The following is a 25865-nucleotide window of genomic DNA, read 5'->3' on the forward strand; positions in this document are numbered from 1 at the left end:
GTGCTGACACCAGTTGCACCAGTACCCAGTGCACCCCAGTCCCCGTCCCCTTAGGATGGCAGCGACAGCTCGAGCCACCACGTGTGAGGTGAAACCCAGCCTGGTGCGAGGCTGCACGCGAATCCAGCCACAGGGACGGGCAGCCCACGGCCCCACAGAGCAATCCTCTTGCAGATTATCCCGGCCCCCGAGTTGCTCGGGATGAACATCACCTCGTGCCGCATCCTTCCGTGTTGATACACAGCCCTGAGCACCACGAGGATGTGCTGCAGCACCAGTACTATTTATTACATGATTAAATCCAAATACAAAATTAGGGCCAAGGGAAGAAGAAGAGAGTCCCACTGGGGAGGGCAGCAGAACAGGGCTCTCCGCAGCCCGGCAGGCCCTGAGCGAGTGTCCCCTCTCTCGCGGGTGCTGTGCTGTCAGCGTGTCCAGTGTCCTCCAGGCCCCGCTAGCTGGAGGTCGCCTGCTCTGCCTTCAGCACCTCCGTGCTGGGGGGCTGGGGGTCCCCGTGGGCTGGAGGTATTTCATCCTGAGTCTTCACAGCTTGCGTCTTGGTCAGCGTGGTGTAGATGCCCAGGGCCTGCAGGGAATGAAAGAGACATCAGGGAGGAGAGACAACGCACGCTTACGGGGACTGGGAAGGCCCTGTGGGGCAGCGGGAAATGTCCCTGCTGCGGGGCTGTGGCAAGTCTTGACAGGACACACGTAGGGCTGGGACAGGGCAGGTCTCACAAGGTAGGCAGGGCCACAGAGGACTCTAAAGGGGCTTTGTTCAAGGTCCTGATGTTGCCATGCTACACCACAGTACCAGACAGCCCCATGGGGGACTCCTGCCAGTGCACAGCAGTGCCTTCAGAAGCTGACCCAAATGTGTGTTCAGCCCTGTTTGGTCACAGGGATGGAGAGGGAAGAGGCAAACTTCCACCTCAAAGAGACAGAAAGTCATCACTCATCTCATATTTTTGCCAGCTTATTTTGGCATGATAAGAAGGGTGCTCTCTCCTACAGCTGCAAGCTGGCTCAGGCCAGTCCCACAGCCAGGGGCTGCCACAACAGAGACCCTCCTGTTCCCACAGGATGCTGCAAAGCAGCTTCCCCAGCCCACACCTTCTATTTCACACCCACCCACCAGGCCGAATTCCTCCTCATGTCCACACCTCTCCTCTCCCAGCACCATCACCTTCCCCACAGGGGCTGCGAGCTTCACCTCCCTCAGCCTCTGACGAGAGGCAGGGTCCCTCCTTTGACACTGACCTGTGCGACCATGTGGGTGATGTCGCCGGTGTTGGCTGGCAGCAGGACCGTGTTGGAGTCTTTGGCAAGCTTGGAGAAGGCGCTCACGTACTGCTCGGCCACAGAGAGGGAGGCAGCCGCGCTGCCATGCTGCAGAGAGACGGCCGAGGCTCATCAGGAAGGAGGCTGAGTCACGCACCCCCGAGAGCTCAGCCGTGCCCGCATGCCCAGCCTGCCCCAGGTGTCAGCAAAACTCTTCGCTAAGATGCCAGGGGGCATCTGCGAGAAAGCCAGGTGCCACCCCAGCTTTGGGATCACCTCCCCGTGCTGGCACCAAAGCTTCGGCTGCCCCAAGGAGCCCTCACTCACCTGCTGGGCCAAGGCAGCCGCCAGGAGCTGAATGGCTTCGGCCTTGGCCTTGGCCCTGACCAGCATGGCATTGGCTTCTCCTGCAACGAAGCACGGAATGCACATCAGAACTGCGACAACACGCTTGCAAGAAGTGCATCAAGAAAATGTGGTGCATGCAACGCCTCCTTTTCCCTAACAATGGCGCTACGATTGTCCTGCAACACCTCTCCTGCTGCCCCAGGCTGTGGGGGAAGCAACACCAGCTGCAGCACAGCCCAAGGGTCCCAGCAGGGAGGAATGAGAGCAGCTGAGGCAGCCTGGCTCACAGCAGTGCAATCCGCTCCCAGGGAGCATCACCCCGCAATACTGAGGGGTGCAGATCCCCTGGTGTTCAAGGCACGTTCTAGCCAAAGGTGCTACCAGCAGCTTTGTTGATTTGCTCAGCCTTCTCGGCTTCCGATGCCAGGATCTGGGCCTGCTTCTGCCCCTCAGCCACATTGATAGCAGATTCTCGCGTCCCCTCTGACTCCAGCACTGTCGCACGCTTCCGTCGCTCTGCCTCCACCTGCAAACACAGGTCAGATGCCTGCCTGCCACAGCCACTCTGGGGGAATCCCACCCATGGGGCAAGCGCAGCAAAGACAAGCTTCTACGTCCCTACTGGGCAAGTGCAACTTAGCAAAGGGTAAGAAGACAGCTACAAAACTCTGAGTGATCCCCAGCGAGGGCTGGTTCTGCTTCCCAGATGCAGTTTGCTGCAGCAGTGAGCACAAACCACAACACGCCACGCTGCCCTGGTCCCGGGCATGCTGCTCACAATATACCACACTGACTCCATGTGGGGCACTTGCTGTAACGCTGCTGGGCACCACCAGCTCACAGAAACTGCTCCCAAGAGCACCCACCAGCCTGCACAACCCTCCTCAGTCTGGTCCACATCTAACAGGCCAGCCTGCTTCCCCTCCTCCCCTTCCAAGCCTGCCCTGGGCTCTGGCACTCCGTTTTTCTCAAGGGGAGACCTCCAGCTCTGGGATTTGCTTTCTGCAGAGCCCAGCAGGCCCCAGGGATTTTAAAGAGAGCTGGCAGAGCTCGCATGTACCAGGAAGGGGCCACCACTGCAGAAATAAGAATGGGAATTATTTACTCAATAGCTGTGTGTTCACAGACAAAGTGCCAACAGGCTTCCCTCCCTGCAGGACGACCCAGAGTGCTGCCAGCTCTGGATGGAGAACAGACATGCTTCATGGAAGAAGAAACTTCCCTCTCATTCCAGATCGCCCACCCAGAGAGCCGAACCTGCATCTGCATGGATTCCTTCACCCGGGGGGGCACGTGGATGTCCTTAATCTCGTAGCGCAGACACCGGATGCCCCAGCAGTCTGAGGCTTGGTTGATTGCATCCACTATGTTGGCATTGAGGGACTCACGCTCCTGGCAGGCACAAAAGAAACAGCAGAGAACAAAGGAGAGGTGCTTAGCGTGAGACAGGGGTCAGAAATGAAACAGACACCTCATCTCGTGGGCAATGGCCAGCCAGAAAATCCCCAACTCCAGAAGTGTAGGGCAGGGCAAGATGCTTTCCACATCTCTCGGAGGGGTCACCTTCTCCTAGAAAGGGCAGTGCCCCAAATCGAAATTGCTGATACAAGCATTTGGTCTACACCTGGATACAGAGATGTCCCAGGAACGCAAACAGCTCCTGCTTCTGTCCAGTAAATGCAGCACAAGGGTTACAGCCCCCCTGAACCAGGTCTGCCAGGACACTCATCACTGGGCCTAAGCAAATAGTAGCTGACTTGAGAGAAACACAATCACGCCAGCTGGGTTTGGACATTGGCCAAAAAGATCCAAGGCAAGACCCATCTCCAAGGATTCACAAACAGGTTGATTGAAACAGAAGCCAGACGCCATGAAAGCAAAGGGCAGGTTAGTGTTATACGTATCAGCCTGGCCGTACAGGCCCTGCAGGGTTTCGAGATGCTGCCAGATGTCGGCAGCGCTGGTATCCACCTTCCCTGCTCACCCGGAATACTCTGTCGAGGGAGAGTTTGCCAAGTTCAGATCTCATGGTGGTCTGGGCCAGCTGGGTCACTGCGTATTCAGGATCCTCCACCCCGTAACTGGCCTGGGGAGCAAAAGCAAAAACAAAAGAGCCTGTGGTGTTGCTGAAGGGAATCCCAAAAGAGGCAAGGTGAGGAAAGGTTGTGCTAAGATGAAAAACTGGCCACAGACACCCCCATCAACCTCCTCCTCCAAGAGAGCAGTCCCAGGGAACGCAACCCACCCGCTTGTGGAGCACAGCAAGCCTGACAGAGGCTGGAGCATGCATCTCAGAGAGAAGAAGGCCAGGAGAGGCTGGCCATGGTGGCCGGCTGTGTGAGGCTGCACACACAGAGCCTGCAGGGCACAACCACGGGTGCTGGAGGCTGCAAGCTGCCTCGTGCGTCCAGGGTCAAGCTGGGCCCCAGTACAGCAGGGACAGTACCTTGTAGGGGTCCATGACCCGCAGATAGAGCACTCCATCAATCTGCAGCGTGACGTTATCTGCCAGGAAAAGAATGACACATCCTGTTTACCGAAGCAGAAAAGAAAAGAAAAGGCATGGCAGCCCCCCTCTCCCCTGACAGAATTAGTAGAGCTGGGCAGAGTCATTCCTCTCCTTCCTGCTGTCAACAGTGTGGCACGGAGAGAGGGATTAGCTGAAATAGATCTCCTTGTTTAAAATGCTTTGTAAGAAGGATCCCTACATTCTCTACAAAGTGTCTCACTCTGACTTTTAAATACACCAGAAACCTCCAGGTGTCAAGATCAAAACATTTCATGCTGTAGCTATCTTAACAGGTAAAAGATTTAGAAAGGGGAAAAAAAAGAAACTTAACACTGGAGTTATAACAGACAAGTCCACCAACCAGATACAAAATTTTTGTATGCCATTTACAAAAACACAGGGAAGATTTTTCCTGGTTCAACACATGAAAACTTTTGAAATCTAAAAAATTGATTATTGCCTGCTGTATTCATCACGGCAAGAAGTGGAGCAGCGCAGAGGGGCACACGGGACATCCAGGGGTTCTGCTGGTCATAGTGTCATGGGTATGGGCAAGTCTGGGTCCACAGACATTTCTTCTCAGAAAGAGCGGTCAGGCACTGGGACAGGTTGCCCAGGGAGGTGGTAGCGTCACCATCCCTGGGGGTGTTCAAGGAAAGGTTGGACGTGGTGCTTAGGGACATGGTTTAGTGGGTGACGTTGGTAGTAGGGAGATAGCTGGACCAGATGACCTTGAAGGTCTTTTCCAACCTTAATGATTCTACGATCCTAGGAGTCTGGGACATTTCCTCTCATCATTGAGCTGTCCGTTGTTCACCACAGACACAGGGAAAGGGAAAGGGCAGGAGACAGAACCTTTTCCTTACCTAGGGTGACAGCTGACTGCTCTGGGACATTAATGACAATTTCTTTGAGACTCTGCACGTAACGAATCCGATCCAGCAAAGGGATGAGAAAATTCAAACCCTGCAAAAAAGGTGAGATCACGCAGCTGAGCCCTGAAGCCAGGCAGAAGTTTTCCCACCCAGAGAGCTCAGACAACCTACAGAGAGATGTACAAACAAAGCCCAAGTACGTGACATGCTGCAGATGCTTCAGGCAGAACAAACGTGGTGAGTTTAGGTTTCTCACTGCTTTTAACACACAATTTTAAAGGAAATTAGTCTGCGGGCACCTAAAAGGATCGCAGCCTGACAGAATAAGCACGGGTGCTCCGACCATCCCCCGAATCCTTGTGCGAAGCACGCGCCTCGCCGCAGCGACAGCGACCTGCCAGACCCAGAAGGGCAGAAAATCAGCTCCTTACGGGCTCGAGGATCCGGTGGAACTTGCCCATCCTCTCCACCACCCAAGCCTCCTGCTGCGGCACGAAGAGCACCCCGATGTTGACGGGCAGGCCGGAGTTCAGACGCTGCGGTGCCGGGGCCAGCCACGCCGAACGCTTCAGCTGCTGGGCGCGCTGCGGGACCGAAGGCAAGGGATGGAGCCCAGCGGCGGGCGGGCAGCCCCTTGCCAGCCACCACCACCCTCCTCATCCTCCTCCTCTTCCTCCCCCTGCTCCCCCTCCAGGCTCGCAGCCAGCACCCTGAGGGCACATGTACTGTCCAAAGGGGACTGGGTCCGTGCACCACGGCTGTTCACGGGGCTCCCCTCGGCTCTGGAGCTCCCCCCCAGCCCCTTCCCTCACACCCCGCTTTATTTGTAGGGGGCCACAACCCCCCCCCCCCCCCCCCCGAGACCCTCCCGGCCCCCCAGCTCCGTTACCGCGCGGGCCTCCCCCACCCACCGCCCCCCGACCCCTCAGCGGTGCCCGGCCCCGACCGCACCCGCAGCAGCCCGGGCCCTGCCCGGCCCAGCATCGCTCCCTCAGCGCCTCCGCTCCCCGCCCGCCGCCCCGGAACTTCCCCGGGCAGCACCGCCTCTTCCGGAGCCCTCCCACCGCCTCCCGGCCCGCCTCAGCGGCCCCTTGCCTTGGTTCCCCTTCGTGTCCCCCGCCACCCCCCCCACCCCCAGTCCTCGTTCCATCAGGGAAGCGGTGAGGCCGGGCTCGGTCTCCAAACGTTTATTAAATAAAACCCAACACAGAAGTACCGGTGCGGCGCTCCGGCAGGGGGGCAGCTCGCTGCTGAGGCGGCCCCCCCCCCCCCCCCGGTCTCTCCCCCCACCCCAAATTTATCTCCCCACACACACTGCGACCCGCGGGGGGCTCCCTTGCTCCAGGCTGGCCCGGGTCTGGCCCCCTTCCTCTGTCATTCCCCAGCCGCAGGGGTGAGGGGATTCACCAGCACGCACCCCCCGATGTTTCTGCCACCACCGAGATGGCGCCCAGCGAGTCTCAGCCTCGCCACTGGCTTTTAACAGAGCCCCCCAGCTTTTAACAGAGTCCCCCCCCCGCTGACAACTCGGCCGCCCGCTCCCTCCACAGGGGGACACGGCCACCCCCGCTGTCCCCTGGCAGCCCCATGGGGCTGGGGGTGCAGCCCCCGCTGTTCGGGTCCTCATCCCACACCTGTAGGGGAAGAGCAGCGCCCTCGATCCTCCACCCCCCCCAGTGACAATAAATACTAATAAATACAAACTTTCCACGCTTTCCGCTCGTGCCCCAGGGACGGGCACAGGCAGCCTCCCCCCTCGCCTCCAGCCGTGCCTCCCAGCTCGGAGCAGCACCAGCGAAAGCCCTGGGCACGTCCCTGGGGTGCCGGGGCTGTCCCCGTCCCTCCTCGTCAAGCCCCTTCGGTGATGGCGGGGGGCACAGCCATGACATCAGGGTGGGTGAAGAGGGTGACACTTGGAGGTGGCAGCGGTTCATCTCTCCTTTACTCATCTCTCCCCGAAGCACCGGGCTGGGAGCTCCCCGGCAGCCCCGGGGCGAGGGAGAAGGTCAGGCCCAGGGCGAGTAGCAGGGGTTCCTTGGCATCTCCGTGAAAGATTTCAGTTCGTAGGGGATCCCCGAGTCGACCTCGATCGACTTGCGGGAGAAAAGCAGCCGGATGTCGTCGTGAAGGTAGATCTTCCCCGACTTGGAGCTGTGAAACCTGGGAGGAGACTAGTGATAGGACTAGAGGGAACGGCCCTGAGTAGCGCCGGGGAGGTTCAGGTTGGAAATTAGAAATTTCTTCTCAGAAAGAGTGGTCAGGCATTGGAAGGGATGACCAGGGAGGTGGTGGCGTCACCATCCCTGGGGGTGTTCAAGGAAAGGGTGGACGTGGTGCTTAGGGACAGGGCTTAGTGGGTGATATTGGGGGTAGGGGGGTGGTTGGACCAGATGATCTTGGAGGTCTTTTCCAACCTTACTGATTCTGTGATTCTGTGGAAGAGCCTCAGACTTGCAAGCATGGGCAGCACAGCCTCATCAGGAGCTGGGGACACAACTGCTTCCCCTCCTGTGGCCCCTGGTCAAAGTGGCCACGCTCTGTTTACCTTCAGAGGGACAGAGGTGGCTGTCATCAGGCAGGACAACAGCTCTCTGCAGCCCTTCCAGTGCAAATAGCAGCTGGTTCCTACTCCTCCCCAAGGCTATGGGGTCAGGCTGCACCCAGAGGGGGCTGCAAGTTTGGGGGAAGCAGGGACATAGGTGAAGGGGGTCTGGGAGCCCAGGACAGGTCTCCATCCCACCCCATATGCCCTACCTCAGGTGCATCAGGTAGCAGAGGACCCTGCGGGGCGGGCTGGTGCCCGGTGGCTCGCTGGGGGCCACAGTGGCCCCTTCTTCCTCCCCCACAGGCACCAGGAAGATGCGGTGGCGCAGGAAGGTCATGTGGTTGGCCGGCATGTCCTGGAAGTCGTACGTCACCAAGAACATCTTCACCACAGTCTTGTTGGGGTTAAATAAGGTCTGGGGGTAGAGGATGGGTGGGGTTGGGGGTCAGAGTGGCAAGGGCCCAGGAACAGATCCATAGGACAGGGCTGGGGTGTCTGGGGGCAACAACAGAGGACACAAGGGACCAGAAGAGTTGTCCTTGCCCTACACCAGCCCCAAGGGGCTTTGCCTGAGGCTCGGCTCTTATCCAGTCCGTGTCCCTCACAGAACAACCAGCACAGGTCACTCAGAGCTGGCCCACAGCTACATCCTCTCCACCCACCTCCACTCCCATGTTCCCGTCCCATCCCCACTGCACATGCACACCCCACCAGCCTCATCCTTCCCCACATCTCCTGCCCCCTTGTCTTCCTGCCAGCACCCTAGGGGTCCTGTGCTCCCTTCACTGTGCTTCCTTGGTGGCCATGCTACTCCACTGCACAAAGATTTCTGGCTGCTGCCCCAGCTAAGCAGCACAATACCAGAGAAGCTGTGGCTGTCCCATCCCTGGCAGTGCCCAAGGCCAGGCTGGGTGGGGCTTTGGGCAGCCTGGGCTGGTGGGAGGTGTCCCTGCCCATGGCAGCGGGGTGGAATTAGAAGTTACTTCCAAACCAAGCCATTCTAAGATTCTGTGATAATGGAATAACTCCACCCCAGGGAGCAACAGGAGCCCAGCTACCACTCACCACTTGGATGGTTCCAGCTTTGGGGACACTGTAACCCTTCTTTCCCAAGGCCTCCAAGTCAATCACTCCCTGGGGCAAAATAAACAGCATGTGTGAGAGAGAAAAAGCCCACGGAGAGCCCAGCTGGGATGCAGCATGGGGCCAAGACCCCACTTTCTCTTTGCTTTGCAGGTTAACTGTTGCTCCTGCCATAGCTGGTGGTCTCCTCAGACGTGTGGCTGCTTGAGCCAAGCTCTCCAGAGAAGAGCAGCCCCGGAGGACGTGCAGTGTCTGGACACAGCCCCTCACTCATCTCCCCCACGAGCCCAGCTCATGTGCACGTACCAGGAAAGGTGAGGGCGCGCTGTGTTCAGAGATGTCAAAGTAGGTGACGTCCACAGGCAGAGTGGCATGCTGGGGGCAGTAGGAGCCGCTGGCACCAATCTCTGCTGTGAACCCCTCGATGCGTCCTGACGGTGCAAAGCGCCCCTTCAGGATGGACTCCTGAAAGAGGAGGGAAGCGTTAGGGACTGGAGGCTGCCCGCAAGGGACCCTGGCTGCTTTTTCAGAGACAGATCCCATCCAGCCATAGGTGGCCTCAAACCAGCCTTCTGTCATGGAGAAGAACCTGCTGGTTGAGCTGTCCTGGTGGTGAGCAGCTGCCACGTCACATAGCCAACGTGCACGAGGCCCTTGGTGACAAGCAACCCAGCCCCATACCAACTGCCATAGAAAGCAGCCGGCTCCCGTTGGGCTCAGCTTCTCCCAGCCCGATGCCAGCCCAGCCCGAGCCCTTGAGACCCACCTCCCTCCCCAGCAGGCCATCACCGCGTGGGTGCTGTTACCTCAAAGTTGCCCAGCAGAGCATGGCTGACGGTGGTGGTGGCCCAGGGTGCTGCAGAGGAGCGGGTTCCCCTCCGGAGGCTGCTCCGGAGATGTCGCCTTGGGAGAGAGCAAGAATCAGTGTGGGACCAGAGAGCAGATCTCCCTGGGGGTGCAGATCCCTCTCCCCTGCCTGATGGAGATGAAGACATGTCCCTCCCTCCACCCCTTTCCCTGGTAGAAGTTGAACCATTTTCCTAACCCCAGGAGCAGCCTCCCTCCACCCCACAGCCCGGAGTCTTTCAGAGGGGAGATGCCCAGGAACCCAACCCGACCCATCCGCCCCACAGCAGGCTGTAGGGTGCTGGGATCGCTGCGCACCCTGGACCTGCTGTGAGGCAGGAGCCACTGGGACACTCACGATTTGAGGCGCAGCCCGCTCTTCAGCCTCCTCCCGACCGCAGTGCAATCTGCAGAGCTCTGGAAGGGACATGAAACCAAGGAATGTGTTAGGGCACCAAATAGGGACTGTGCACCACCTCTTGCCCTGTCTTACATCCCTGCTGGGCTGGCATGTGGGGCAGCATGAAGCATGGAGAGGATGCAGAGCTGCCCAAATCCAGACCTGGCTGCCAGGGCAGGTCTTTCCCCTCCCAAAGTGGCTCTGCTGAGGAAAGTGGTGACAAAACCCTAGACAAGGGTGCAGCACGCAGCCTCCCAACCCATAAACCACATCTAAGGAACAGTAACACGTACAACAAAGCTCGCTGGCCAGTCTGGGAAAAGTCCTATCCCAAGGCGATTCATGCAAACTCTGGGCAAAGGGTCGGGCTGCCCACAGCCAGGCTCCTACAGCTGTAGGGTGGGGGATTAAAACCAGGGCCTCACTGCTGCTTCCTTTTAAAAGTGCCCCCCTTTTCAGGGGTTTTCCTTTCTGGAAGCCACACAAAGGGCAGCACAACACAAAGGGGTGATGGAGCTAGCTGGCATGACCGGGCTGGAAAACCGAGGGAAGCTGCTGGAGGACCTCACTCTGTAAGGGCAGTGCTGGGGGCAGCCAGGCTGGGGGACAGTCACCGAAAGGCCACATGGACCGGGATGGAGCTGTGTCCCATGCACAGTGCATCCTGGCTCTGAGCAGCAACAAGCCAGGGTGTCTCTGCTTTTGTAGGGTCGGTGGCAGGCAACAGACGTGTCCCAGGGCTCGTCACTATCCACTGCGTTGTGGCACTGGGACAGGACAGGGCGCCGTGCCACTGTGGGCCATGTGCCCAAGAGGGACAGCTCTGGGTGTCTCCAGGCTGTTCCCTGCCTCCTCCCACCCCTCAGCGACGCTCACCTTGGCGGCAGGGAGCAGGTGATTCCAGAAAGGGGCCCCCTTGGCGTCGGTGCTGCGGCAGGCTGTGGGCACCGGGTGGCACGGCAGGGCCCTCTTCTTCCTCGCCGGTGAGGACAGGCTCTCGTCCTCGGAGCAGGAGTCGGCCACAACCTCACCAGCGGGCAGCAGCTTCCTTTTGGCCGGGCAGCTGCTGCCGCTGACCCGGCTGCTCCCGCAAGGCGTCTTCTCCAGGGAGCTCAGGCTGCCAGGCTCGGGGCTGAGCACTGTCTGCGGAGCCGGGGGCTCCTTGCACCCGTTGGCCGCCACTGGCCATTCCTCTCCTCCGCTAGCCCTGCTGCTCTGAGCAGGGCTGCTCCCTGGCTTTTCTCTCCTCCCACCAGAGTCCAGCTGGGACGTTTGTGCAATATTGTGCAAATCAAAGTCAAGTAGGTTGTGGCCACTCGCCCGCTCCCCGTTCTCCCCGCAGTCCGCGGGCTGATCCCCCGGCGGGACGGGACAACCATCTCTCGTGTGCAAAGTACTGCAAGCGATGTGCTGAGGCCTGGAGGAGGAGGAGGCATCCTGCGGCTTGTCCTCTCTGCTGGCCTTGGGGCTGCGGCCGGGGCTGCCCTCGCACCGGTGCTCCACCACCCGCAGCCCGCTATGGGAGAAGTGCTGGGCAGAGCCGCACAGGGAGAGCTCCTCCACCAGCAGACCGTCCTCGAAGGTATCGTCATCCTCCAGGGCAGCCGGCCCGGGGCCCCTGTCGCACTTGCCGTCCACCCCCCCGCCACCCCAGTGAGTTCGTTTGGGATCCCGCACCCCCTCCGGAGTTCGCTGCTCGGGGTAGCCCCTCTTGACAGCCGGCCGGCTGCCTGCCCGCTGCTCCGTGCTCTCGTTGGAGCTGGAGAGATGGGAGAAGATGGAGACCTGGTAAACCTTCTGGCGCTTGATCTCCGTCTCGTTGTAGCCCATGAGGATGCCGCGGTGGGTGCAGCGCTGCGAGGAAGGCTCCAAGGCCGCCTCTCCGCTGGGTCGGGGCAGGCCGGAGTCTGCGCTGGGCTCCGGGGGCAGGGACGTCTCCGCGTGGATGTGCCGCATGGAGCCTCACTTGGCTGGGCCCCACAAGGAGCTGGAGCCAGGACAGCCCATGCAGCAGCAGGAGGGGGACTGTAAAGTGCCACAGGTGATGGTGGGAGGGCAGAGGCAGGAGCTGGACCCTCTCCCTCAGGACGTCCAAGTGAGCCCCCCGTTACGGGGTGTGCTGCAGCGCAGCATCTGGAAAGATAGAGGAGAGAGGTCAGCTGGGATCAGGGTCCTCGTCCTGCCTTCTGGAGCTGTGGGAGGTGGGCACCCTGCTCAGACCTCCCTCCCCGGGGATGGGAAGAGGAACCAGCCCGGTGTGGCTTCTGCAGGGAACCCCGCAGCATCACCCACCTGCAGGATCAGCACTTCCCTCCTGGCCTTGGCACAGAGAAGAGTCTCCAGCTGGGCTGGAGGCTACAAGGGACAAGTCTGTGCAAGTGAGGAGAAGGGGGCCTGCCCTCTGTCAGGGACCTGACGTGCTCGTGCTGCTCTGGAGCACAGGAGTCAGGCAGGTCAGACCAGTCCCAGGGGCTCTGGACTGTAATCACCCCTCTGGGCAACAGCAACCAGATCTCTGCGCGCTTGCCAAAGAAACCAGCCCCAGCCGCATGCGCTAAAGGAGGCAGGGTTGGCTTCGAGGCTGCCAGCCCCACAGTGGGGACAGGAACCCCTCTGTGCAACTTGGGGAAACCTGAATTATTGTCACAGTTAGCTCTGCCAGCTTGGACCAGAGTCCTGAAACAGCTGGGTGGCACCAGGGGCTGCAGAGCCCACCATGGGTGCCTGCACCAGCCGCCCCACACCGTCCATACCACCCATCCCCACCTGCTTCGAGGACTCAACCTCCTTCATGCAGCACAAGGCTTCTATTTCCATTTTCAGCCCAGTTTCAGGGTTTCGGGAATCCTGGCCGTGAGCTGTCTGGCACAATAAACCCTAAAATGTCTGCAAGAGGAGAGGAGATGGGATGTCTACTGAAAATTCACTGGCCCACCGAGGAGCTTCAGAGCCTGACAAACAGCCATTTGCCTGTCCCGGCTGCTCTCTCCGCTCCTGTGGAACAAAGGCTCAGGGGCAGGCGTGCAACAGTGGAAGCAGTTCTCCAAGCAGGTCAAGACCATCTGGAGACTGAGGCCACCAGTGGTATTTTGATCCCTGCTGTGATGGGGATGAGAAGGTGCCAGGTTGGGGTAGTTGAGGCCAGGGGCTTCAAGAGAAGCAACAAAAGGTGTCCCCACGCACCAGTACGTGCTGGAGGCCAAATGCCTAAACAGCAGCTCCGCTGAAAAGGCCCTGAGAGTCGTGGTGGGCACCAATTTGACCACAAGGGAGTGGTGTGCCCTTGCCACAAAGAGGCTAATGCTATCCTGGGCTCCATTATGTTGAACAGTGCCAGCAGGTTGATGGAGGTCAGCAGGTCCCTGCTGCTCAGCACTGGTGAGGCCACATCTGAGAGGGTCCAGCAAAGGGCCACTAGGATGATTAAGGGACTGGAGCATCTCTCCTGTGAAAAAAGGCTGAGAGCTGGGACTGTTCAGCCTGGAGGGGAGAAGGCTAAGCCACCTGGACTGGTCCTGGGCACCCTGCTCTGGGTGTCCCTGCTTGGGCAGGGGTTGGACCAGATGGACCCAGACGTCCCCTTCCAACCTCATCCCCTCTCTGAGGCTGCGTAACCCCCATGCTGCAGCCCGTCCCGGCTGCCCCCACACTCACCCCTCTGCAGCAGAACCCCACCGTGCTCCGGATCAACCTCCCCGTCCCGCCGTGGGCTGTCGTTGGCACAGCTCGCTGAAGACACCTGCCAGCCAGGCACCCCCCAGAAGCGGCGTGGCTGCCGTGGAATGGCTCCCACCATCACGGTGTGCCTCCGAACCTCTGCGCCGTCCTCTCCAGCTCTTCAGTCTCCACAGTAGCTCTGAGGGCAAAGAAAGGGGGAGATGGAGGGATGGTGAGATTCAGAGGCTCACCAAGAGCAGGGCAGGAGGCTGGAATCACGGAATGGTTTGGGTTGGAAGGGACCTTAAAGATCACCCCTTTCCAAGCCCCCTGCCATGGGCAGGGACACCTCCCACCAGCCCAGGTTGCCCAAAGCCTGGTGCTGCCTGCCCACAGGGTCAAACAGGCAGAGAAGGCAGTACTGAAGTTCAGCCTCTCCCAGATCCAAAGGTCACATGAATCTATAGGTCACCTCAGGCAGTATTTTCACTTTACTTTCCATTTAAGCCACAAATACTTTAAGCTAAGCTGTAAACTCTCATATCTTGCTTGTCCTTTACACCCCTTTTGCTTGCCTTCCTGCATGAAAACCTGCGTATAGGAACAGATCCCTACTTCTTTTTGGTGATCATTCCATGGCCTGCTTTCCAAGACACTGCAGATCACCAGCATCCTCTGGGCTTCCAGTTAGCCGCTGGGCTCATGCCCATACGCCCCATCCGCCCACAGCACAGGACGCTTTCTGGCCCTACAGACAAGGAAAAGGGCTTGGAATTGCTTTCCTCTGGTAAGAGATTCATGGCAGGGATGGCGGAGAACAGGAGCCTCACTACCCTGAGCACGATGCCCTCCCATCAGCCTCCCCCAGAGCAAAGGCAGCAATCCTTCCACGTGCACAGCACTCACCTGCTCAGAGGCACCCTTGATGTGTGAAGTAGATTTGCAGATGCAACACAGCTCTGTTGTGGTCACGATCCACCAGCACTGCTGCTTTGATGCCTGGAAGAGGGCAAAGAGGAGAATTAACCCAGGCAGCAGCTCATGGTGCAACACAGCAGGCAGGAGCCTTTGGGCACCTCCATCCTCAGTCCCTCTGCTATGGGGCTGCTCAGGAGCTTTGCAGTCCTAGGAAGCTTTGGGTGAAGGAGGAAGTGCTGCCCACCGCTGGGGACCGTGCACCTCCCTCCCCATGAAGCCTCAGCCACGGAGCTTCCCTCCAGGCAGCCACTGTCTGTGTCCTGTTGAACAACCTGACCACGAGCAGTGCTCTGAAAGCTGGAAACAGCAGGGCCAGGCACATGAACAAAATCCCTGCGGGGATGCTCAGAGGCACCAAACACCCCATTGCACCTCTTTCTGGCACCCTGGTCCAGCAGATTCTGCATTGGTACAATGAACATGTGGCCTGACCTCGACTGCCACAGAAAACTTGCTGTTCCCTCGTTACATTTCCAGTAAGATTTGCAATTAGTCCCAGTCTCCGAGAGCACACCAGCCCAAAAGCCACCTCCATCAGAGCCAGGGCAAGAGCACCGCCAGCGTGCAGCCAGAACAGAGATGCAACACGCCAGCTCCCACAGATCACTCACAGCAGGACAAGTCAATGCTGCAGCACAACAACCCCCCTGGTCCAAAGCCTCCACAAAAGCTCTTTGTAAAGCTCAGCTCCTCCTGGCACCCTGCAGGAAGGCCGGCAGAGGAGCAGGTGGGTGCCTGCAGCCACAGGAGGACATCACAGCGTTGGCACACTGTGCTCTGCCTGCCTGGGATGGGGAGAGCTCTCACCACAGGTAGCTGCTTCCCTCCTCCATCCTGGGGCAGATCTGCACCATGACTTCCACGGCACGCCTGGCCACTGGGAAACAAAAAACCGGCGGCAAGAGTCAGCATGGGGCGGCAGGAGAAAGCCACATCCTTCCTGTGCGTGTCCACGCAGGACAAAAGTGCAGATTCAGCCTGCGCCTTTCTTTCTCTGACCCACGCCCCTCTGCAGCCACAGCCCTTCCCAAGTCCACAGGCAGGCAGGCTGAGCCCTTTGCTCCCCAGAGGCAGCTCCCTTGCAGGAGGAAAGGAGTCTATCAGGAGATGCTGACACCACAAACCTGTCCCAGCCGAGATCTCCACGCCAGTCACTGGGCAGTAGTGTGCACCCCCAGCCTGAGTGGCTGCACCTTGTTTTGCCAACCCAGATGCTGCTGCCAAATGCACCGTGCAGGGAAACACCAGGATTCCCCAGCCCACCCCCAAAAGCACCTTCAAGTACACCTGGGACCCCCTCATATGCCCCGCAGCTGGGACAGGGAGCAGCAGGAGCACAGCACTGCTCCTTTCCTGAACACATTGGGAGGGACGGGCCCCTTACAGCACCCAGCTGGAGCCTACAGCCCCTCTACAGAGCAACACGGGGACCCCAAACTACTGCACCGACAGCAGGGACAGGGAGACATCACCTGGACATCTCTCCCTTCTTCTTCCCCCAGAGCCAGGCATCTCCGGAGCCCTGCTTCTGGCAGCCTGGATGGGACAGGAGCAGGTCTGGGTCCTCCCCAGCCCCACAGAGCTGTACAGGTGCCACTCGGGGCTCCCTGTGCCCACACCAAAGGTTTGGTCCCTCCTAAGCCCAAGCAGCTGTGATTTTGTTGGTGTTTTGGCCCATGCCATTGCTCTAAGATGGGACTGAATGGGCTTTGCCTGCAGGGGGAAGCCTGGCAAGAGCTCCTCCTGCTCTCTGCCCTGCTCACACCAAGCTCCCACGCCACCCCAACAGCAATGGGGCCAGCAGGGCCGTCATCTGCCCCAGCCCAGCATCCAGACAAGCAGGATGGCCGCTGTGTGGCAGAGCTCCCTCTGTACCAACCACATTTTGAAGGAGAATAAATTCCCTTCTACGGTGCTGCAGTGCCACCAGGGTCACAGCCCTGCTGTGGTTTGGCCAGAGTCTCCCCACACCAGAATCCAGAGCTTCCCCTTCTTCCCCCAGCCTGGCTAGACCTGGGGAAGGGCAGCTTTGGGGGTAATTTGGGGGCAGGACGGGCAGAGCACTGGGACAGGGACACCTGGCACTGGTGTGAGGAGAGCAAGAGCCGTGCCCAAAGGGACCCAGCAGGACCCACGCAGCTTCCCAAGGCCAGTGAGACAAGGGAACACATGGCCAGGTCTGAGCATCGCTGCCTGGGGCAGAGCACCAAGACCGTGGGCTGGCACGGATGAGAGACCTTCTTACACCTTTTGGACAACAAAACCAATACCAAGCTGGCATTTATACTGCCTTCTGCTCCCTGTCCTGGGAAGAGCCAAGGAAACCCTTGCAGCCTCCCTGGGTTCAGGCAGGAGAGGGGCTGGCATTACAGGAGGGCAGAGAATCACCCGCAGTACGTGCAGAGCACGAGGCAAGAGAAGAAGCAACGGAAACTGCTGGAAAGTGACTGCCTAGAGGATAAGTCAGGGCTCTGCCAGTCCTATCTGAACCCAGAAAAAGGAAGAAAATGTAACCACTGGACATGTAAAGCCACAAGGTCCTTGGCACAGGCTGAGAGCAGAGCCTGAGAAGCGCCGGCAGGCAGAAAGTTCCCATCACACGCCCGAAGGACGGCAGCACCAGCAGCAATGCTGCCGTCAGAGGATGGTTTCTCTGTGGCCTGCGAGATCAGGTGCATGGCTGTCAGCAGGGATATAGACAGGCGAGGCTGGGGACCACTTCCAGCACCATCCCTGGGCGAGGCGGCAATCCTGGAGAGAAGGCAGTTAGAGAGGTGCTGCCGGAGCAAATAGTGCCTGAAAGGAAAGGTGAATGGGGTGGAGGTGGCCCTGGCACTCCCCCGGGCTTCAGGCTGGGGAGGAAGGAGCTCACGCTTGGTGGAAGGAAGGGAGAGGGGAGGGGAGAGGGTGCAGAGGGAGGGAGCATCCCTGCCCCGCTGCAAGGGCAAGCCCTGCTCTCGGGGGCTCTGAAGGAGGCCTGCTGCTGTGCTAGATTTACGCAGCTGCAGAGCCTCGCTTAGTGCTGGCCCCTGTGCTGATAGCAGGGAGGAAGCCCCAGCCCAGACGGGAAGAGGCAGTGCCCACATCAGGAGTGCGAGCTCCTGGAAACCGCCAGGGACAGCACCAGGGACAGACCCCACGCCTCCCTCTGCCCGATTGCACTGTCCCTCCCTCCCTCCCTCCCAGCCCGCAGGAGGGGACACCCTCCCAGCGCATCGCTGCAGGGTGACAACACGCCCCGGGACAGAGCTCCCAGGTGCCCAGATGCCCCCCGTCCCCGCCACGGGCTGGGGTCTGCCCCACGGTGCCTTCCCCATCCCCACAGGCAGGTGCCGTGGGAGGCTACGTGGGGTCCGAGCCCTCCCGCTCAGCTGAGCCGGGATAACACAATGAGAGCTCCCCCGGGAGCTCGGGAAGCCCGCAGGCTTTACCCCTGCACCACCTGACGCCCCGCACCCGGATCTCTTCCAACACCTTGCCTCGGCATCAGCGATGCTGACAATAGCCTGCGGCTGGAAAGGGGGCTGGCAGGGTCTGCAGGCAGATACTACAGGCGACAGCCACCTGTGTGTGGCTTTCCTCCCTGCCCAAACCCCCCCCCCCTGCAGCCTCCCCTCCATGCACGGCTGCCCCTCTCCCCCAGGAAAGCAGAGTGAGAGAATGAAAAGCAGCTCAGCACCCGGCCGGACCATCGGGCTGCTCTCCAAAGCCGGCAGCACACCCTGCCCACCCAGCCCAGCAGGCTCAAACCTCCGCGATGCAGCCTACGGCATCAAACCGGGAGCCCATGAAACCCGCAGCACGCAGAGCGGGGAAATCCCACGCAGCAGCAGCCGCTCGGCTCACCGGGAGGACAGCCCAGGTTGAGGACAGACCTTTGTCTCTGCCTGCCTGTCTCGCACGCTGGCTGCTGGAGGAGGAAAAGGGGGGCGGTGGGGGACAGCGAGCAAAGATAACACCCCTAGGAGGGATGTCACACTCACGTTAATCACTTGGAATTCCAGCCAGCGCAGACCCGGGCGCTGCAAATATGGGCAGCAAATGGAGATGCTCAAAGCTCTGAAATAATTGGATCCTTTCACAAGAGCCGAGCCCAGAATCCAGCACAGGAATTCAGTCCCCGCTGGAAGTCGGGAGATCAAATACGCGGAGAGGCAGGCGCAGCACACGCAATCCTCAGCCGCCGCCGCCGGATCCGCAGCCCCCCGCGCCGCTCTCCTCTCAGGTGTCTGCCCAGCAGGAGTGATGGCACGGGGAGGACCGCGAAGGCGAGCCCCGCGTGGAGCCCAGCTGGGGACCGTCCCCTCCCCATCCAACTTACTCCACTTGTGGCAAGGTGCAGAAGCGCTGCCAACGAGACAGGAGGTTTATCGGAGGAAAGCGGCGGCCTCGAAGCCTTGCTCGGCCAGAGGGGCAGCCCATGGGAAGGAGACCCCCGGAGCCGCCCGCCAGCCCCCGCGGGGCGATGCGCAGCCCAGCAGGCTTGGCAGCCCACGTCACGTCCCCAGCGAGACGCGCTCACGGCACATGCAGGCTCCTGCTCAGCGCCTCAACGGCGATGAAAAGGCACGGAGGCTTCTGCCAGAAAACAAAGAGGCAGCGGCAGCAGAGCTGGGGGTGGGGAAAACTCTCCGCTGCCCAAGAGGATCCCTGCGGAGGCAGCAGGATGCTGACGGGCTGCACCGCAGCTACTCACCCCCGCGAGCCCACCGTGGCACCCGCTCGCCCGGCGGAGGGAGGACGGAGGGTGGGCCGGCCCCGGTCCCCTCCCCGAGGACGTGTGGGGTGGGAAGTGCTGCAGGACGCAAGCCAGGCCCAGGACAACAGCTGGCCACAAGGGGAAAATTCCTCCGGGCTGGCTTCGCTTCGTCAAACGCCGTGTCTTTCCACCTCGGGGTAACCACCGCTGTGCGCCGCCGCTCCCGAGGGGAAAGTGCAGCCAGCACCACGCGTGCAAGTTTTATGGCGAGGAGAATTTGTGGAGCTCAGCGCCATGCACGCTCCGGAGTTGACCTTGCGGTGGTGGTTACCCCGGGGTGACAAAAGAAGTGCCACCCCACACAGGGACACGAGGGAAGGCGCCCTCCCTGTCCCCTCGCTGGTCCCGTGGGTGGCAGCCCAGGGAGCGGGGACTGCGGCCGTTGTGTGACCGCACAGACTGGTGGCTCCATCCCAGACCCCGGTGCCAACTGGAACCGATGGGAAATTTCCCACTGTTTGTGCTTACAAAGCTCGCAGGATGGCCGCAGGAAGCCACATGGGTCCTGGCAACGGGCAGGGACCACGTCTGCTGAAGCACAATGGCCACGACCGGGGCACCTACGTGCTGCCACGTGTTCAGCAGGACACTTGTCCAAGGGAGGCATCTGCCAGCTCCAAGCAGGACTAGGTCGTCACCATGCTAAGTGAAGCACAAACATGAGGATTAACAGTCCTCTCGGCCTGACTATCTGATGTGCCAAGAGGAGGAATAACACCCTGGGGTTGGTTATTCTTGCATCAGAAGCCCTGGGGAACTCTATCCTGACCTGTTTAACTTGACCCTAAAGGAAAGGCAAATCACTTACTGTTAACTCCCATCCTGTCCGCTCCCTTTCGCAGGGCAGCATGACCTGAGAGGGCTCCTCGGTGCTGCGTGAGCCCCTGGCAGGGTGCTCTGGGGCTGGGGGCTGAGGCTTTGCAAGCTGAGGGATGTCAGCACGGCAATCAGTGGGTGATGGAAACCTCTTTGCTCACACCTCAGCTGCCCCCTCTTTTCTCCCTCAGTCAACACCCACCCCCGGCCACCTCCGCACACAACCACAGCCGTCCACCTTCCTCCTCACCGTGCCCCGAGTCCCTGCAACCACCCACACTGCCTGATCCCGCATCCTCACCTTCCCCACATCCTCTGCCTGGCAGCCTGGCTCTGCATCCCCGGCTGCATGCTGATTTTCACTCTCACCCCACATCCCTGTCCTCCGCAGCCATCAGACCCTGTTTAGGTGCACCCCCTGCGTGTCCCCCGTATCCTCAGCTCCTTACGTGAGCCGTGTTCCCTCCTGATCTCTGCAGCTCGCACCATAGCCCACACCAATCTCCCCCCGTCCCCTACTGCCGCCCTCCTACAGCCCCACCAGCCTGAGCCTCCTCACACACACCCCACCAGACCCAGTGACGAGTCGCCAGTTGGCAGAGCCACAGCAGTGTCACTTTCCCCTACCTGCCCTGCTGCTCACCACGTTGCAGAAAGTCACAGAGATGCTGCATTACCCAGAGCAACTCTGGGCACAGGTGTCAAAGCTACAGATTGGAAGATGGAGCAGGTGAAGTGCCTGCGGTGAGGAGGGCAGAAAGGATTGTGCACGCAGCGCTGACCCCGTGGGAAGCGTCCCTGCTCGCCGCAACCCCTCTTGCGATACACTTCCTTTTACTGTAAGAGCCCTCCAAGGGAGGTGCTTGGGCACCGGCACCCGGCTCGGCGTCACGAAGCTGCAGCCTGCAGATAAGGCGGCAGCAGCTGCAGGGACATCCAGCATCTCTTCCACTCCCCGTGCTAGACGTCTACGTGGCACAGGAGGAGGAGATACCACCTGCACCCCCACCTAACTCGTCCCTTTCCAGCTGCGATTTAGGAAGTCTCAAGGCTGTGAAGGCCAGCGCAGTGACACAAGCTGGGAATAAGTTCGGGGTGAGGCTTTGGAGGTGTTTGACTGTAAAGAACTGAATGCGTCCAGGAGGGCTGCTGCGAGGAAGGGGCATTTCCACCATGAATTCAACGTCCTGTGTCTTGTCAGGGAAAGGCAAAAATCTCTTCTTCTAGCAAGCACTAAAGATAAGAGAGAAACTCTCTGCTGGCATTAGGAAAAGGGTGCCGCAGTTGTCATCTGAACACTCCCACTTTTGCCCAAGCAAACACACGAGTTCACAAGCCTCTTTGAAGCACAACAAGAGGGCCTGGGATGCCTGCTTCCAGGCATACTCAAGCCAGTGGGGCAGCACCAACTCCTGCTTCACCCCATGGAACCCCCAAGCCCCTTGGTCCACAGCCCCAAACCTCCAGTGCATCCTGCAGCTGCATGCAGTGGGGATGGTCTCGGGATGGAGGTGTTGGATGGAGATGGCAGCATTGCGGATGCCAAGGCCCATGTTTTGGTGGCAGAGGACCTACCCAGGGGCTAGCACCAGCACACTGGCAGGTGCAGCCTGCAGGGACCACACAGCACTGGGGCGCCTGCATATCAGCATCCTGCATCATCACTGGGGTGACAGCAGACAGGGATGGGTTCAAGATACAGCCACGTCAGACAAGCCTCCTGCACAAGACATGAGTTCCCACATCTGTCCCTACAACACGAAGACCCCCCTAAGCAAGCTCTGCTTGCTGCTGCTGCAGTCTGTGGCTTGCTGTGCTGCTACAGCTCAGAGATCTCAGAGAGCAGCTTAACCATCACCAGCAGGTCCAAAACACCAACCCTGGTGGCAGCTATGTCACAGGGGACACAGACATCCCCCCATATATGATGTTCATAGGGAGCCCACGAAGGAGCCGAGAGCTCTCCACGGACCACCAGGCACCAGCGAGTCCCCGGCCACGCAGTGACTTACCCACGCAGCTGGGAAGAGATTTCAGGGGCCTGTTGGCTCAGATCAGCGGACGCCACTGCTCTCGATGCATGAGTGTTGTAACAGGGACATCCAAGTAACGCAACAGGACCCAGAGCAGGGTTGAGCAACAAGCGGATGGCACGGAGAGGCGGCCAGGGGAAGGGAGCGCGCAGCGCTCGCACTGAGTCACAGCCCAGCAGCAACGAGCCCAAGGGAAAGGCTGAGATGAGCAACTTAAGAAGGGAGCTGGGGACAAACACGGGCTCATGGGAATGTCCTAGACCTTGAAAACCCACATGAAAGTGTCTGGGGAGCCTAAATGCCAGGGGCATCCTCTGCCAGATGGGGAGGCACATGTAGCTGTTGCTGCAGGTCAGCTCTGCCCACGCTACACGCAGCCCCCTTTGCTCTGTTACTCTTGCAGACAGGACAGGGAAAGCACTAAAAACCCTTTTGGCACTTGCACGCGGGACTCAGGCTTCTGGAGCATCAGACACCAGGGTCAAAGCTAGGAGACTCAATAAATCTCAGAGCGAAGCTGTTTCTGGAGACAAGGCTGATGAAGCTGCCAGCAGCCAGCCTCGCAGAAGGACAGGATCAGGAAAAGAGCAGCCATGAGAATAAAAGGCTGGCAAAGAAACAGAAAATACTGGGAGCAAGTAATTCTTTCCAGACAGTCCTTTGGGCTCATCTCAGCCTCCATCTGCTCCCTATCTGCTTGGGATGGTCAGGCAGCTGGAGCCTTTAAAAGGACTACTGGTGACTTCCCCCTCCAGTTGTCACCGTCTCTGGGCCTGGGACAGGCACCACGGGGAAGATAACCCCGGAGCCCCTCCAGCTGTGGAGCTGGGGGCTGGCATCCACTCCAGGCCCCGAAAGCACGAGCATCCCCCTGCAGACCACAGCTCCATGCTCCCAGAGGAAAAGGGTGGGTGGTTTATCACCCTGTGCTTTACTGCTGTGGTATCAGAGATTGGCCTTTAATGCTTGAGCAGGGAGGGAATAGCATGGTGCTCTGGGGAGAAGGGTGCTCCAGCTGGGATAGGTAGGGGTAAAGCAATGAGCTGGGCAATGCTGCAGCACCTCTGTTCCCAGCACTGCAGGTACCGCATGGCTGAAGTGAACCAAGCCAGGAGAAGGGCTGGTGTTTGCTGTGCCACGGCCAGGGGATGGACAAACAAACCTCCAAGCCCTCTGTGCACCTACAACCACGTCAGCCCAACAGACCGTGAGCTGTTACACTGCTAGGTGCCCCGAGGGCTGCAGGACCAGGCAGCGATGCAGGTAGGAAGGGATCTCATGGTCCAATCCTGCTTGGACCAGGGCCAACCTCAAGCAAGTCACTCGGGGCCTGTCCCTGCCGAGGGCTGAGGCTCTCCGAATTTGGAGATTGCTCCCCCTTCTCTGGGCCCTGCTCCAGAGTTCAACTGCCCTTGTGGCGAAATATTTTTCCTAATATCTAATTGGAATTTCCCTTGATGCATCTTGTGCCGCTGCCTCTTATCCTGTTCCTGGGCACTTCCCAGGAGAGCCCGTCTCTGGCTTCTCTCCAAAGCCCCACCAGGCAGCTGCCGACAGCGGTGACACCCCTTTCCCTCTCCCAGGCTGCACAGACCTGCTGCTCTGACTGCTCCCCTCCTGTCCTCCAGCCCCTCATCACCTCCACAGCCTCATCTTCACTCACCCCAACCTGCCTGGAGCCCAAAACCTCCCAGGCAGGAGGAAGCCCTGCAGGAGGAATGGGGCAAAAGGTTAATCTGCAGAGACTGAGCTCGAGGGCTGAGAAGCTGGCCAGCAGGAGGGAGCTGTCACCCGTGGCAGGGAGGGACACCACCACCTCCTGCCCCAGCTGGAGCCTCCTGCAAGCAGGCACAACTCAGCAGCCTGCCTGCCCTTCCCTTCCCCTCCTCACCTCCAACAGGCTCAGCAGGTGATGGACACGACACAGGGCCAGGGCTCCTGGGTGTCTCTGGAGGATGCTGGCGCCTGTTGATCTCCATCTCTCCCAGCCAAGGGTAAAACCAGGCAGGACAGGAGGTACCTGGAGCCAGCTGCAAGCCTGTAAGACCTTAGGGATGTTGAAACAAGAGGCTCCCCCAAACACAGACCAGCGGGGGGTATTTTCCCTTCAAATATTTGATCCATGTCTCTGGTTGTCAGAGATACCGAGTACCTATTTCAGCACCTGCTGCAAAATACCTAGGTGGGAATCCCAAATGCCTGCTCCAGGAAGTTTAGCCCTAAATATACAGTGATTTGCTTTCACTGCTGGCCCTACTTCCATCATTCCCATGGGGAACTGGCCCTCAGACGTGACGAGCAGGACCACGAGGAGTCAAACTCAGCAGAGACCAGCTGGGCTAGATAGAAATTAAACAGCCCAGAGCTGGAGAAGGTGAGCAGCCATCCACGACCCCCCAAGGACATCCCCCAGGGTCTGCAGCAGTGCTAGAGGGGCACAGATCCCACAGGGGATTTCTGCAGCTGTGGCCCAGATCTGCACAGCATCCTCCCCAGCCCGGCTCTTCCCCCTGGCTTAGTACAGACCTACCTCTTAGCCCGCTCTGCCCCAGCAAGGACTGTTCCTTTTTCCATCCTGCCTCTCCTGTTCTCTTAGTGTGGAGGGGAAGGTTACTGGGCAGGATCCAGCCAGGACAGAGACCTGCTCAGGTTGCCCAAGGCAGCTGCACGCCCCACTGCCTCCCGGGACAAGGATTCACCCTGCTCTCCAGAGGCTGGGATGCCCTGACATCGCTTTGCTCCCCTGCAGTGCTCGTCTCCGGTCCTTCTGGCAGTGCCTCCAAGGACACGGACACATACCGGCAGTGACATGAGCAGGGACCCAGTGCAGTGCTCACCCAGGCCCAGTGCAGCACACGGCCGAGCTGAATCCTGCCCCGTCTCCACCGCTCTGCTTCCAGAGCCCTGAGGCTCCCCCAGCTCCTGGGGGTACCTGGCACGGGCTGCCAGACCTTTGGGCTCCCCGACAGCCCTGGGACAGCACCTGCCTTCTGCTTCCCGCTGACTCACTCCCCTCTGACTCACCCCCTCCTCCTGCCTGACTCACCCATTTTACCACAGCCGCCTGCGGGCGTCAGGGCAATGCCACAAGCTCCGTGAGGCAGCAAACAGGGCAGGGGAAGCGGTGCCAAACCCCCCTTCTCCCGCAGCGCTGGCTCGAGGCCACGTTGGGGCGGCGGGGCCAGCCAGGAGCGGGAGCGCTGCCATGCGCGAGCACGGCCGAGATAAGGAGCGAGGAGGCTGGGGGTGGGTTTCCTCCAGGCTCTGAGGCTGCCTTCCAGGCAAACCCGGTGGTTTTTATCAGCCCTCTGGCAGGCTGACCCCACCTCTGGCTGCTGGAGGGACACCCGGCGGACCTGCCTTGGGCACAGCCCGATGTGTGTGCTCCCGTGCTGCACCTCTTCCCAGTTTGGCTCTGCGGGGTGGAGAGCTTCCTTGGCTGACCTCAGGCTCTGGAAGGGACCGAAGGAGCCAGAGGTGACAAAAGGCAGATCGCCCATCACTGCTCCTGCTGGGGAGCAGCTCTGCAGAGCAGAGCACATCCATCAGGGAGCATGCGAGAGAGAGCAGGCACGCAGGGAAGACACGGATCCGTGCACACGCCCGGGCTGTGGAGCCGTGCCTCTCCCTGCTGCAGCCTCATGGATCCATCTCCCACTGAGACAATCTGCCTTCTCAGGGCAAAGAGAACCAAGACAAGCCCCACGGCTTCTCCTGCAGGCTCCCATCAGGATG

At 59.8% G+C, this 25865-nt stretch overlaps 2 protein-coding genes across 14 annotated transcripts in view; both read right to left on the minus strand.

Annotated features, from left to right (window-relative positions):
• Window positions 1-262: 262 nt before the first annotated feature.
• Window positions 263-6053, minus strand: STOML2 (stomatin like 2). The gene is made up of 10 exons (XM_040540262.1): window positions 5965-6053; window positions 5445-5597; window positions 5005-5104; window positions 4076-4134; window positions 3614-3715; window positions 2887-3021; window positions 2011-2155; window positions 1609-1688; window positions 1261-1389; window positions 263-586 (listed from the first exon to the last, which is right to left on the minus strand). Exons 1-10 carry the CDS (start codon window positions 5995-5997, stop codon window positions 455-457), a joined length of 1068 nt encoding a protein of 355 aa, XP_040396196.1. The 5' UTR covers window positions 5998-6053; the 3' UTR covers window positions 263-454.
• A 121-nt stretch (window positions 6054-6174) lies between these two features.
• Window positions 6175-25865, minus strand: part of FAM214B (family with sequence similarity 214 member B) — a 37108-nt gene continuing 17417 nt past the window's right edge. For 7 of the 13 annotated variants that reach the window (XM_040540253.1, XM_040540249.1, XM_040540255.1 and 4 more), the window contains 9 exons: window positions 14451-14543; window positions 13542-13743; window positions 10764-12020; window positions 9846-9904; window positions 9448-9544; window positions 8948-9106; window positions 8624-8692; window positions 7768-7973; window positions 6175-7173 (listed from right to left, as the gene is read on the minus strand). In XM_040540253.1, the coding sequence (XP_040396187.1) occupies window positions 7020-7173; window positions 7768-7973; window positions 8624-8692; window positions 8948-9106; window positions 9448-9544; window positions 9846-9904; window positions 10764-11843 (1824 nt within the window). In that variant the 5' untranslated portion in view covers window positions 11844-12020; window positions 13542-13743; window positions 14451-14543 and the 3' untranslated portion in view covers window positions 6175-7019. Of the gene's footprint in view, window positions 7174-7767; window positions 7974-8623; window positions 8693-8947; window positions 9107-9447; window positions 9545-9845; window positions 9905-10763; window positions 12021-13541; window positions 13744-14450; window positions 14544-15329; window positions 15400-17036; window positions 17319-18272; window positions 18435-20089; window positions 20207-20724; window positions 24169-25176; window positions 25583-25865 lie in introns of those variants that run through there. The other 6 variants (XM_040540259.1, XM_040540261.1, XM_040540258.1 and 3 more) reach the window with 6 other exon arrangements.

Source organism: Cygnus olor, chromosome Z, assembly GCF_009769625.2.
Source record: "Cygnus olor isolate bCygOlo1 chromosome Z, bCygOlo1.pri.v2, whole genome shotgun sequence".
In the NCBI taxonomy this organism is placed as follows: domain Eukaryota; kingdom Metazoa; phylum Chordata; class Aves; order Anseriformes; family Anatidae; genus Cygnus; species Cygnus olor.

Coding starts and splice junctions, on each gene's coding strand:
- STOML2 (XM_040540262.1), bottom strand. CDS start 5,997: ATGCTGGGCCGGGCAGGGCCCGGGCTGCTGCGG. Junction 4,135..5,004: donor GCAGTCAGCTGTCACCCTAG/GTAAGGAAAAGG, acceptor TTTTCCTGGCAG/ATAACGTCACGCTGCAGATT. Junction 2,156..2,886: donor AGGAATCCATGCAGATGCAG/GTTCGGCTCTCT, acceptor CTGTGTTTGCAG/GTGGAGGCAGAGCGACGGAA.